Below are 13,478 nucleotides of genomic sequence, written 5' to 3' on the forward strand. Positions count from 1 at the left end.
AACAGTGGATTTGGTAAAAATTGGCGGCCATCTTGAACGCCTTTTTGACACCCGTAAGCTTTCTCGCATTGATCCTATGATTTACATGTATATCCACTTAATATATTTCTTCAAGATATGTCGTTGCTTTCTCCACAAGATCAGATTTTACCATCGCGCTATGTATTTAAACCTCGAGAATGCTTCATTATTTTTCTTAACTTCAAAAGCCTCAATGCAATCATCCGATACATGTTGTTTCACATTTTATCTAACAATTTTTAAATTTATTTCTTAGTTAAATCTTTTTACAAGGATTGTTATAATAAATTAAAGTAATCAATCTGGGACAATATTAGGTAACGCAGCATTTTTTATCACCATTTTGAGAATGGGGCCGGAGCCTTTTCGATTGGGGAAAATTCACGAATAAAGCCTGTAGTGCAAACATATAATGAAACAAGTGGCTGTCTGGTATTCGATTTGTGGCCCAGCTAACTCAGCGTCCTACCGCTGATACACCGAAAGAGCTATGTATTTGTTTCAGTTACACAGAAACAGTTTAAAATATTGTTACGCCACTGGGGTAGTCGTTAGGTTATAGAAAAGGATACGGCTCGAAAAATAGTTTATCAAGTGAAATAAAACTACAACTTCTTTATTTATTTTGGAAATGTGTCTCAAATAAACTAAAGTGTCCATACTGCCAGAAAGTCCCAATGCATACAATGAATATAAAGTTGTTCGTTGCGCTATTGCCTGTTATGGAAATGTGTCGGGAAATAGTGTAAAAAATGAAAAATATCGGGTTTGTTTACGTTTTCATAAACCGCGTTGAATCATTTCAGCAAGTGCGCGTGACGTACGTTCCAACCACTGTATAAGTGATTGTTTGTATTTAAAAAAAAACACGGTTTATTGATTAAGAGATTAGTGGACGTGCTTCAAATGATTCGTCACTGTCCCTATACCCCCCCCCCCCCCCCCCCCGAAGACAATTCCCTTCCGCAGAAGTTGCACATAACCATTGTTCGACCATCTTTTCTCAAATTTAGAGAAATGATGCCACACTTCAGACCGTTTGCCTGAAGAATCTGACATCGCTAACTACACTTGACCCGGAAAATACTGGGATTATTTTCGCATGGTTTTAATCACGTGACCCTTTTCGGTTAAAAGGTCTGCCATTTTGTAAACGTTCGCGACCGTTTACACGTGTACAGCCTTACATTAAAGTAATGTCCATTATTATCTGAATTAATTTACCATGAGTACATGGAATAAATGACATAACCTTTGATTATGCAATGCAAATTCGCGGCATATCATATACAGATTAATATCTTGTGACATTACAAATGAATGAATCTATCATTCTCTACATAAATTGTGCGCACCATTATGCATAAGGCTGCTAACTTAATGTAGCCGAATGTATGAAGTTGTACAAAGGCACCATAAGCATGAACAAGATACCGTTATCATAAACATTTGCGAGGTAAGTAAAATTACATTATTTTATATTTCTTATGTCCAGATGTGGGTCGCATCAATATATTTCCTTTTTGCGTTCCAGATGATAAACCAGATTCACGTAGCCGAGCTTCACACAATTGAAAACCTCTTTGTTAATGAGTTCATCAAGTTCAAAAGAGAAAAAAACTCACTGAGAGTGCTATAAAATGTCTTAGTTGTCTAGAAAACACTGTCATTAGAAAGCATGATTTTTATCCGTTTGCATGTGCTCATATGAAAAATATGTCTTTTGTTCCCCTTGTGTTATAAGCTTGATATTTTATAAATTTATTTCTTCGTACTACTTTATATTTCATTTATCTTTTAAAGAGTTGAAAAGTCGAGCAGTTTATATAAAAATCATAATCAATGTTAAAACATGAATTAACAAGCGACGCATTTATCTTTACATTGGACGTGTGATTACGTGTTTTAAAAACTACTTCAGCAAGCGATATGGTTCCTGTGTAGAATACTTCAATATGAGTACGTAGTTTGGGATCAGTACTTCAAAGTCATTTGAATTATTCTCCATGCAAATTTAAATCATTAAAACGAACAAAGTACAATAACAACAAAGCATCCAAAGTTATGGTTCTTGAACCCTCATATTTTTCTCATTAGTATAGATCTGAAGATTGTGCAATTTTACGAAAGTAGATTTTATCACATTTTATAAAGCTCTTAATACAAATGTATATGTCGTCTGTAAAAAAAATCTTGGCTACCCAATCAACAATGTATTTTGACTATTTGAGTTTTAAGTAATGTATTTTTATTTTTGTAACCAGGAAATAAATTTGAAGCACACATTTTGACAACTTTAATTAAATAAAAAACACAACACACCAGCAGTGAACAAAAATATACTGTTAGATAGGTAGTCTTGAGGATTTGACACAAAACAATTTACATTGATATTGTCGTCAATTTACTCCAAAAAGAAACAAATGCTTTTCGAGCCAAAATCTGATAAAACCCTTCTATTATAGAATTGCTCAACTCCTTATTACACCAAAACAACGGAGCTATGTTTTAATATATAAAATACATACTTTGGCATAAACAACATTAATAGTCTTAATTGTTATTATTTACAATTGTGCATGTGCTAAAACTATGTTACAAATACAAATAAGCTGGCGTTGTTTAATAACGAATGTAAATATGCCAGAAATATATCATATAACTAATCTTACAGATAAAAGCAAAAGTTAAAGAAGATTTTGTCTAAATTTTATAAATATACTAAGAAAACAAACTCGAAAAATGTTAAAAAAAATGAATTGATCTAATCTAAACCAGTTTAAGTAATATTTGAGCTTTTATAAATCTTATTGTTTGAAAGCAGCACTGGCAACACTTTATGATTTTTCTAAACTATTAACATAGCTGTCAATGCCTAGAGAAACGGCAAAAGAAACACTCGTAACAATAACAATAATAATAATAATAATAATAGATAATAACAATTTGTATGTTAACATTGATGATTATAGGCTGAACAATGGAATAGAAATGGTAAAATAGCAAGGCGTTCTGCGAAATCCACCCTAAAAGATAGTCCTACTTACAGACAGTGTTTATTTTCGGACACTGAACAGTTTTCTGGAAAAAAACACCATTAACTGCATATAGTATAACGGAGGACTTCTACACGAGGTAAATAGCCCAAAGTAAACGCACTGATAAGTACAGGAACTAGAAATTTAAGCAGGTTCTGCCCTTGTTTTTTGTAACAAAAGTAAGACTGGAGCCGGCTTTCACGACCAATTCTTGTTGCACAAGCTCGTTTTCCATCTCATTCCATCGTTTCTAAAATGTTGTAAACGAATACAATTACAACGATATTGGTATACAATGTGTTGATATTTGGATAGCGTACATGCGTTTCTTATACTTAGGACGTTTTCTTGCAATTTGTCATTAAATAATCAAATCAAAGTGTTTTGATGAGTTCTGAGATTTTTTTAGCAAACGAACTTAAACTAATCACACTAAAATAAAATGCTTGCAGCGCTTGCTATTTTAAGAATCTTGGGCCAGTTGTGACCTCAGTTTCTATTTCATCATTGTCCTTAGCAATGGACTGTTATATAAAACAAATATATATATTCTTACATAATAACACCATTTAATCACCAAGATATGGTCCGGACAAAAACCCGTTATCGGAAAATATCAGGTTAAGGGAAGATGATTGGGACTTATATGAAAACAGGAGTATGGTTCTTGTGCACTGCACTTCCTGTTATCGCTATATTTCCAGAAAGCCAGTCCAACAACATGCATATATTAGGTAATCTGGTTATGTCGAATCGTTAAACCAACACACAAACGAACGTACCAACCAGACAGAGAATTTAGTTATGTACCAACCAACCTTTGTCTTGTCCAGAAGAGAATTTGCCATCTCCAACATCTCTGGCCCCAAAGTGTATTTTTTCTCAAAAGCCTTTAACACTTTTGTCTTTTGATATGTATCCCGAAATGTCGCCTCCATATTCTTCGAAAACATTATAAAAAGAGCGAATAAATGGTAAATACCAAATGTCCTATAAATACAAATTATAAGGGATGCAAAACAAACTCGTTTTTTTTTCAAAACTTCAGAAATAGCCAATTAAGAGATAAATTAGTTCTAACACCATAAGGGCGCACCCGAGAGGTGAAAATAACACCGATAATGGCTTTATCATGTTAAGATACTCATTTTAACATGCTTAGTAAAATCTATTTTCTAGTACTTTTAACTGATGCATACAATTCAAACGAAAAACAGGATTGTATGGTATTTAATATATTTGAGATTGTAAAAAATGCGTATGTATCATTCATATTTAAGATTTTGAAATTAAGTATGCCCGATACTTTGCCATCAGAAAAAAATAATATTCTTGGTTTTCAATATCTAATCAGACTGATTTAGTTTTATTAAACATTTTTTTACAGTTCAACAAACGAAACATGTCAAGAAAAAACAACAACATCGAGATCGCGAAACACACGTGTATGTGTAGATTTAAGTGAAGGTTCACGTACATGTAAAAATTGAAGTTTTGTTTTAAAGCCGTTCGCAAATATTTCTTCAACCTTGTATATACATACTATCACCGATACACGCAAAAATCACTCTGCTCGTCCTTTTAAACTTGAACAGTTGAACTTATACCTGAATGACACCAAAAGTTGCACATATGTTCACGTACATGTCCAAGTATTATTTTGCAACCGCTGTTATACCAGTTACATATACCTTGAACACAAACTGAAGTCGCATAATAGAGTCCACAACTTTGAAGAGAAGGTTCGATACATCAGACAGACTGTTTTGTTCATTTATCAGACGACCTGAAACACAACATTGTATGTGCCAAAAAGAAACGACAGAGCCATGCGGTATCAGATTTGATATGATTCTTCGATTGGAATTACTTCAAGCATGGCCACTGAGCAAGTCCTTTGTCATGTTTGTGTATTTTTAATATTACGTCTTTGATCCATTCTTTTTTACTTTTTTTGTCATTTTTAGAATTTAACTATACACTATTTTTAGTTTTTAAGTTAACTTCGCAAAATGTCCGTGCAATAGTTCGAACACATAATATAAAGGAGACGTAAAACAGAAAACTTTCCACATTCCGTTTATTAATAAACATCATACTTATGTCGCTTTCAATGGCCCTCACTTCTTGTTCTTTAGTTTTGCACTCTATTTCACGAACTCGAATTGTTTGCGAGATAGTCTGTGACTCGTTTTTCTTTTGTCTAGCAAGCTCCTTTTTATTTCCGGCGTCCCTTTCCAATTCAGCCGCGCTCGTAAGTAAAACAGCCATGGTCACGCTTCCAGCGACAAGAGCTAACAAACTGCCAACAGCTGTAAGATGAAAATTACGCAGGTCAGTCAGGTTAAGTAGTCGCCATGCAAACATGCAAGACAAGTGTTTCCTTCACAAGATAAGACCATACATCATGCATAAAAGAGTGATTGATATGATGTAATGACAATCGTTGTTAAAGACAAAATATTATTGGTGTATGATTACTGATGGATTTTTTTCACTATTTTTCGCAGAAGTGACAACTTGTCTTTTAATTATGTAATATAGTTTTGAAAGAGTAAACGTTACAATCACACATATATGAACATACAGCTGGAACTATTATAATTTCAAATATGTCCCAACTCAATTTATTTCTGTTGTTTCACATTTGGTTTATATTATACCAGCCTTAGGAGAATGTACACTATAAATACACCTTCTTCCTACCCTCCCACTTATTCAACTTACCTGTGAAAGGCATAAGCGCAGCGGCAGTCAATTCCCCAATTATGGGATCACAAGCTCCTGCTTGTTTCCTGTCTTCAGCTTCATTTCGCGGTCTTGCAGCCTTTTGTTCCTTTTGTCTAGCGTCTAAATCTGCGTCTTTTTCTAATTTCTTAAAAATCGAAACAATGGAAACTAGAACCAAGTATTAAAAACGAAAGTCTACCACGAAACAGTAGTTTTGACGCATCTAAATTCTGTCTCTACTTTAAAAAAAATATCTGTCCACTAAAAAGCCTAAAGTATCTTTCCATGAAGTTGTAAAATATATATTGTTGAAAGAAAAAGAAAAATAAACGTCAAAAACGAGACCCGACAACGGAAGACCATCTATGCTTAGTCGAATAATAATCACACCTACCATTTTTTCCTCTTCGAACTTACTGATCACACTCTTATTTTTATCGATCTCGTTTCTGTTCAATAAAAGCTCTTTCTCCTTTGCTTTTATTCTTGAGTGACACTCTTCTAAAGTGCTTCCAACCTTTGTTCTTACCGCACGTATCTGACTTTTCAATTTTTCAGTTGCTATACCGATTTTATGTAGAGATTTAAGCGGTTTCTCAGTTGAAAGTGTTTTAATAGATGTTGTTGCCATGAGTGTCTCTTTTTCGCTGAAAAGGGTTTCCCCTTCGTTTCTCAATACTGCTTGAAAATCAAGTATAAATGCCCCGCATTTCGATTCAATTTCCATCAGCTGACGCTGTATGTCAGGTTCAGTGTTGAGGCACCTTATAACTGACTGCAGTCGAGATGTAACTGTCGATAATATCTGTTAAAAACAAACATAGTTGTTCCTATTTATTATATTATTTGCGGTGGTATTTTTGGTATTGCAAATAGTTAAAACAGTTTATTTCCCTTTCGTCAAATTCCTTAACTGTGATAATGGAATTTTAATGGTGAATCGACGAAAAAGGGATTGCACCTATTCAGAAGAAGTTCACCATCTAAAACCAGCACATTACAAAGTATTGTCCAACTTGTAGCTAATCTAGTTCCACCATGTTTAAGAACTATAAAATCTAAGTGAAGTGAATATAAAATGTTCTAAATAATAGTTAGCATGATTTAAGCAATAGTAGTAGTATCTATAATGGTACTTCTATACTTTGTTTCTTGATTCAAAATGCTATAAATAGCAAGCACAAGTTGTTTGGTGTACATGCATACTAGAAAATGTGGATCTTGCCGACTTGCATAAGCTTTATGACACGTCGAAATCGTTAATATAATTTTATAATAATATACTTATTATATATATATACATATATATGCATATATAAATGTTGTCTTTTTATAAATAATTGGATACTTCACCTGATTTAAAACCGGGTGAATCTCTCTCCTTGTTGCTCTTTGTTTGTATTGCCCTAACGACGTTACGGATAGTATTACCACTATTTTGTCAATGTTCGTTGACTAGAAATAAACCTTTTTATTATATATATATCTTTTGTAATAAACAGGCAAATGGTTCAAAACAGAAAATACACATACCCAATCAGAGTCCATCTCTAAGCTGTGTTCGTTGGTTGTTTCGCTACGTGTGCAATTCTCCTGCAAATTGCCATTAAGTATAAGAAATGCAATCAATTGTAGGCCTGTGTAAGATCTTTGGAAACAAATACTCGGTATGTAAAAACGTTCTTTGTGGTGTGCATTTCATATATTTGTAACATAATTAGTGTTATGGCATCATTTTTCATTATCTGTTTTTTATTTCTTTATAAATTAAACTCCAATTTAATGAACTCCCAATTACAAAAGCAATTTGAATTATGCGCCACTATCACTTCTAAGCATTGAGGGACACATTTAATTTTAGAAAGCAGTTAACGTTGTGTCCGTTAATGGACTAATTTGAATACATCAATTTGGTTTGATGACAATATGTCAATATAGCTAGGTTCGAATAACAATAAAATAATAAATACAACTAACGTTAAAAGCAAATAATTGTTCGTCCGTTTTTCTTACGTTGCCACGGTGTGAATTACTCCAAAGTTGATTTAAGTCAAGATTCTAATCTTTGCATCAGTTCTGATGTCCATTTCGTCAAAGTACATCTGGTGGGAACCGAATCCAAACTTTCTGGATGAAAAGCGGACACTATATCACATATGTGATATATGTATATCACATATAAAACAACGAGATAACACTTACACTCACCCTGGCCAAATGTTGACATGCACGCCGACGACCACAACGCCTCCGGCCACTTATTAATGGACAGCGATAATAACACCCTTCAACTAATTCCGGATATAATTTTTAACCTTTTTATGCACTTTTTTTAATTTTATAATTTCATTTTTATTCACTTTGGTTATTCCTTTTCTTTGATATATCTTAACGTTGATCAATTTCTCTGTCTGTTCTTTTTCTCGAGAGTAATACAACGCCTCCTGGTAAGGCCTAGCTAGAACTGTTGATCAATGTAGTTTTTCTAACCCTATTACACAAAGTTTTACATTCTGTTTTAAACATTTAAATGTGATTTTGCTAAAAATAATTCTTTGCATGTTTCATGACCTCTAAAAGAATCAAGATTTTCTATATCCCACTAGAACTCATTGCTATCTCTTCACAATACAACTTAATACTACTGACATTTTATACTGACTCAAAACGACATTAAGAAGGGACTCATTGGTTTTACTCGCATGCAATCGTATAACAATATAACTCCTATCAAACAATATAGAAAATGTTCAACAACAAAAAATACATTTTGTTATTTTCGTCAATTCTGAGTTCGTGCGCATCTTTTAGTCAGCTTTTCTCTAAAACAATTCAACTCTAAACAAAGTTAGTTATTCGCAAGAAGAGTGATAAATTTACGTTGTTATTATTTACAATATATTTGAATATATTCAATAGTAATGGTTCATTTAACGTTATTTGAAGATGCCTCTTACTCACAAATAAGTTATACCACAATAAATACAAGTATTATAATTTACCGGAAAAGATGAATACATATCCAAAACAATGGTTCTTATGAAGGATACTATGTATTATTTAAAAGAAAAGTGCAGAAAACACGTTATTTCTACCTCATGAGACGCTAGTTGATCATTGTAAAGCATTCGATCACCAGTCATTTAATATATATGTGTATTCAGCTATAAAATACACGTTTCCAATGTTGTTATCAGTAATTAATATTTTCCATAAATGCATAATTTAGTAAGTAGGTAAAGGTTTAACCCCTTAAAATTTATGTTTGTTATAAATGTGTATATACTGATGCTAAATAGGAGTGTCACTTTAAGTCAGTTTGTTGATGAAAATACTTTAATAAATTAATACCACTGTACATTTATTTAGAAATAGGCATACATTTATATTAAAATAAAGTATGGATGCTTACCTTAATTTCACTGTTTCTATTGTGTTTTTTTTTCTGAATCTATTGTTAGTTTTAATAAAAAATGCAATAGAAAAGCAACATACAGCTATCGCCCTGGAAGACTTCTGAAAATGAAAGCAGGTACAATATTTTCAGTTTTATTTCATAGAAAAATGGCCTTAGTAAAAGACGTCCAAACATGCAGTTTCGAATGCATTTTTTGTAGATAATAAATGCTATGTATTCCTTCAATGTACCAAATTGAATAAGTATGCATGCTTTGCCTGTCAGTTCAATTTCTTATTATTATTTAAAATGTTTACTCCTCAATATTCTCTTACCTTAACGAATGCTATTGTTAAAAGAAAAAGCGCCATCGGTCGTCTGTTGTTGTTCTCCTCGGTCGAACTCTTCAATTTGTAAAGTCAAAGTTATGGCCCTTGTACATCCGTATCAAATTTCATTTTAATATATATATCTTGATAGGTTTCTGAGTAATTGCTTAAGTTAAAGCTTAGTCCGTTAGCCTTTTATTTTTAAAGACAAATGAAAACACTCAGATTCTTCTCTTTAACTTAAGTTAGACAAAAGATGATTACCGAATTCGGACCCTAAAGTTGTACAGAAGGAAATAATTTTGATAAAATTAATGTCTTCAAGTATTTCGTTTCATATGTTACTACTTATTATTAACTTTTTTTGAATACTTTTAGATTTGAATAATAAAACCTGTCAAGGTTAAAGCTCAAAAGACGAAAGTTTTGACATTATGATAAAATAAAAGTTATTCGATGTTGATGGTGACATTAGAAAACTGGGTATTTAAGACATATTTGAAATATAGAAATATCTTATTTGCAATAATCATTATATAATCAAACTATGCTCATTGTAACATTTGTTGCTCGTAACCGTAAAGGCCGCTGTTTTCACAAGATTTTCGAAAATGCAATACGTTATCTGGCTGGTATGTATTTGGCCTTGAAAACCGAAAATATAATTTGGAAATAATAAAATAGCAAATAAATGAGCATTTATAAAGATTATATAATGAGGAAAACGTCTAGTGGTATATTACCAAACAACCATTTGTCATGTTCAGAAGGATTATATTGACGCAATGGGATCTAAGTCATTGAATTGAAAGAAGAAACGAAATACTGTCAGTCGGACGGTATAACACGTCAATGCAAGAATTGAAAATTCTTAATAACTAATGGAAAATATGCATTATAAGTACATATAAAATGGTCGGCATTTTCAGGTGTTAATTATAATATTATTTCATTTTCTGACTTAAAACGAACTAAAGAGGCTACGAAATAAACAAAGCAACAAATGATGAATCAGTTTTTTTCCGACCGAAGATAATCTGAAATTCAAGTGCTTAAAACATTTAATCACCACTCCGAATTTAAGATTAAAATATCTTCTGTAAATACTTGTTTTACATTGATGATGCCGTTTATGGAAAATGCTGGGCTGTTCAACTTATCAGCCCAAGATAACGTAACAATACAGATACAAAGAATGAATCTACCACGCACTTAAGATAATAATTTTGGTCTCTGCATTATGAGTCTATATATAATGCTTGTCATATTTTACTCATATAATCACACTTTGTATAGTAAAATCAATTTCTAAACACTTCACACATTTGGTATTGATGACTACCTCTCGCACTAGGGGTCGTGGGATCGATCCCCACCAGGAGCACGTGTTTTTTACCTCCCATGAATAATGCATCTTAGTACTGGTTCCTACCCAAAAGAACGAACTTTCCAATGCAAAACTCTATATTGTATTGGAGTTGCTCATGTAAAGATTTCGTTTGACTTTCTATTCATTTACAGAAAATTTGTTTACGGTATTGGTAAAAATGCGATTTTTGGAGGAAACTTAACAACTCGCTAGCGGAAAGAATCTTTAAAATGCAATAAATTCCACAAAGAAAAATGATTTATAATACAATGATGTAAATGGTTACTGACATTTTCAGTCATTTGAGATATACACAGTTTAGAATTTCTAAGTCGAATAATAAAGGCCTATTATTTGCATTAAATTCAAAAAAGTGTTATCTAACTTCATTACTTTAGTATGTAAGATAGTTGGGAATACATATCCAAAGTTTCAATGCAACAAATGATGTATTTACTGAGATAATGACTTAAAGGTGCTTACATGCAAAACCTAAACCAAGGTCCGACGCTGACGCCAACGCAAGGGTTAGTAGTATTGCTTTCCTTATTCTTCGAATAGTCGAGCTAAAAACGAATACATAACAAATAGAGACAAATGAGTGAAAAAAGTTAGAGTCGTCCGGGAAACCGAAAATAAAACTATTTTTGTTACGCCTTAACATCTTATTCAGGTGCTATTTAGGACATTCTTTTATCACATGCTATGCTGTGTTTCTGCTTTAAAGGGACTATACACCAGATTGGCACCAAAAAAGTTTTTTTCTGTAACGAATCTCAGGACAATTATTTAATAAAATGTTTCACTCTTTGATATCATAATTGTAAAAAAAAATTACCAAAATCGAATCGGAGACCGGGTTCGAACCGGTGTCGCCAAAATCGCAGTCCAGTGTTGTATCCACTGTGCTACGAAGGCTTACCGCAAACATTGGAATATTTCAGCTATATACCTAACTTGGTAATATCACGTGATAACACCGACTAGCCAATTACGCATAAGAATGAATTTTACTAGGTAGACATACCCAGTAATCTTTTTTAAAGGAAAAAATCGAAAAAAAACTGCGAAAAATAAATTATTTGTAAACCATGTGGTACTTCAGTTAGTTAGTTTCAATGCATTGTACACATAGTTACCAAGTTTATGTCAGTTTTCAACAATTTTCTCTTTTTTTTTCGCTATTTCATCATACGGTGTATAGCCCCTTTAATACAGTTAGTTTTGCATTATGTTTTTCTTAACCGTTGAAATGTTAAAAACAATTATTGCTTTATCAAAGCAACTGTTTTTCGTTGTGTTCTCATAATAAATTAACTCTCTGTTTATGGGGTTATAAAAGTTACCCCTTTCTCTCGTGATTTCCCGAAAACATTTCTTAAGCATCAACTAATTAATTAATGACATTACGAACATTACATCATTCAACGAGTGTGATAGCACTATTAAAATAATCAGATTTAGTTTATATTTTATTGTTTCTGTTTTGATTCTAACCGGGTTTCTCCTAGTATTTTTATTCTCTTTTTTCAAATGAAATCGAAATATCGGATATATGTTTATTTATATTGTTTGTTGAGTGCTTAGTTTGTAAAAAACAACATACTATACATATTAAAATCTTGAGAACCTATTTAATAATGCGTACATGTTTTAGAAATAAGCATACATTTATAGTAAAATAACGTATGGATCCTTACCATAATTTCACTGTATGTTTCAGAATCTATTGTCAGTTTTAGTCCAATAACGCAAATAAAACGCAACACAAAATGAAAGCAGGTACAATATTGCCGTTTTATTTCATGGAATAGCGGGCTTTGCAAAAGACGTCTAAACATGAAGTTTCGAATGCACTTGTAGATAATAAATGCTATGTATTCTTTATTTGTACCAAATGGAAAAAAACTATGCATGCATTGCCTATCAGTTTAAACTTTCATGCTCGGTATTATATAAGTTGTACACAAATTTTCGGTTGTTTTTTTTTTCAAAATATTCTCCTCGATTGTTATTGTAAAAAAGAGCGCAACCGGTCGTCTGTTGTTGTTCTCCATGGTCGATCACTTTAATTAGTTAAGTAAAATTATGGCCCTTGTACATGCGTATCAAGTTTCGTTTGAATATATATTTATTTTGATCGGTTTCTGAGCAATGGCCAAAATTAAAGTTCTTGCACGCCGACGACTCCACCGACGACCACACAAAAGAAGTGAGAATACCTCGACCGATATTTTTCGAAAAAAAGATTAGCTAAGACTAACGACAGTTTGAGTCGTTTGCAACCTTTGAATTGTTTTCGTTCGAACGGAAGGAGTTTTGTACCCTGCATTTTGAAACATCTTTCGTCATTGAACAGTAATATATTAACAACTTTGAAACTGTCATTTTTTTATAAAATGAAGCTACTCATAGGACAGTGTTTACTATAATTCCTATCCTCATCCAATCTTAGATATGCATCAACGATTCCATTTAGTCTGTTATCCTGATATGTTTACAGTCCAGTGACAACACGCAGATTGTTATCTTTAACTTAAGTTAGACACGGACCCTAAAGTGGTACAGAAGGGAACTACTTCGATAAAATAAAT

At 32.5% G+C, this 13,478-nt stretch overlaps 1 protein-coding gene across 3 annotated transcripts; it reads right to left on the reverse strand.

The window, feature by feature from the left end:
- Positions 1-2,730: 2,730 nt before the first annotated feature.
- LOC128210949 (uncharacterized) lies at positions 2,731-9,035 on the reverse strand. 3 transcript variants are annotated; one of them, XM_052915290.1, is made up of 8 exons: positions 7,803-9,035; positions 7,323-7,382; positions 6,184-6,594; positions 5,787-5,934; positions 5,159-5,371; positions 4,751-4,845; positions 3,878-4,000; positions 2,731-3,309 (listed from the first exon to the last, which is right to left on the reverse strand). In XM_052915290.1, exons 2-8 carry the CDS (start codon positions 7,335-7,337, stop codon positions 3,196-3,198), a joined length of 1,119 nt encoding a protein of 372 aa, XP_052771250.1. In that variant the 5' UTR covers positions 7,338-7,382; positions 7,803-9,035; the 3' UTR covers positions 2,731-3,195. The 3 variants fall into 3 exon arrangements, 2 of the variants coding, with proteins under 2 accessions (XP_052771250.1, XP_052771249.1); XM_052915289.1 differs by having other exon boundaries at positions 7,767-9,035; XR_008257175.1 differs by lacking the exon at positions 2,731-3,309 and having other exon boundaries at positions 3,903-4,000; positions 4,537-4,845; positions 7,767-9,035.
- Positions 9,036-13,478: the final 4,443 nt, after the last annotated feature.

Source organism: Mya arenaria, chromosome 12 (genome assembly GCF_026914265.1).
Source record: "Mya arenaria isolate MELC-2E11 chromosome 12, ASM2691426v1".
NCBI lineage: Eukaryota > Metazoa > Mollusca > Bivalvia > Myida > Myidae > Mya > Mya arenaria.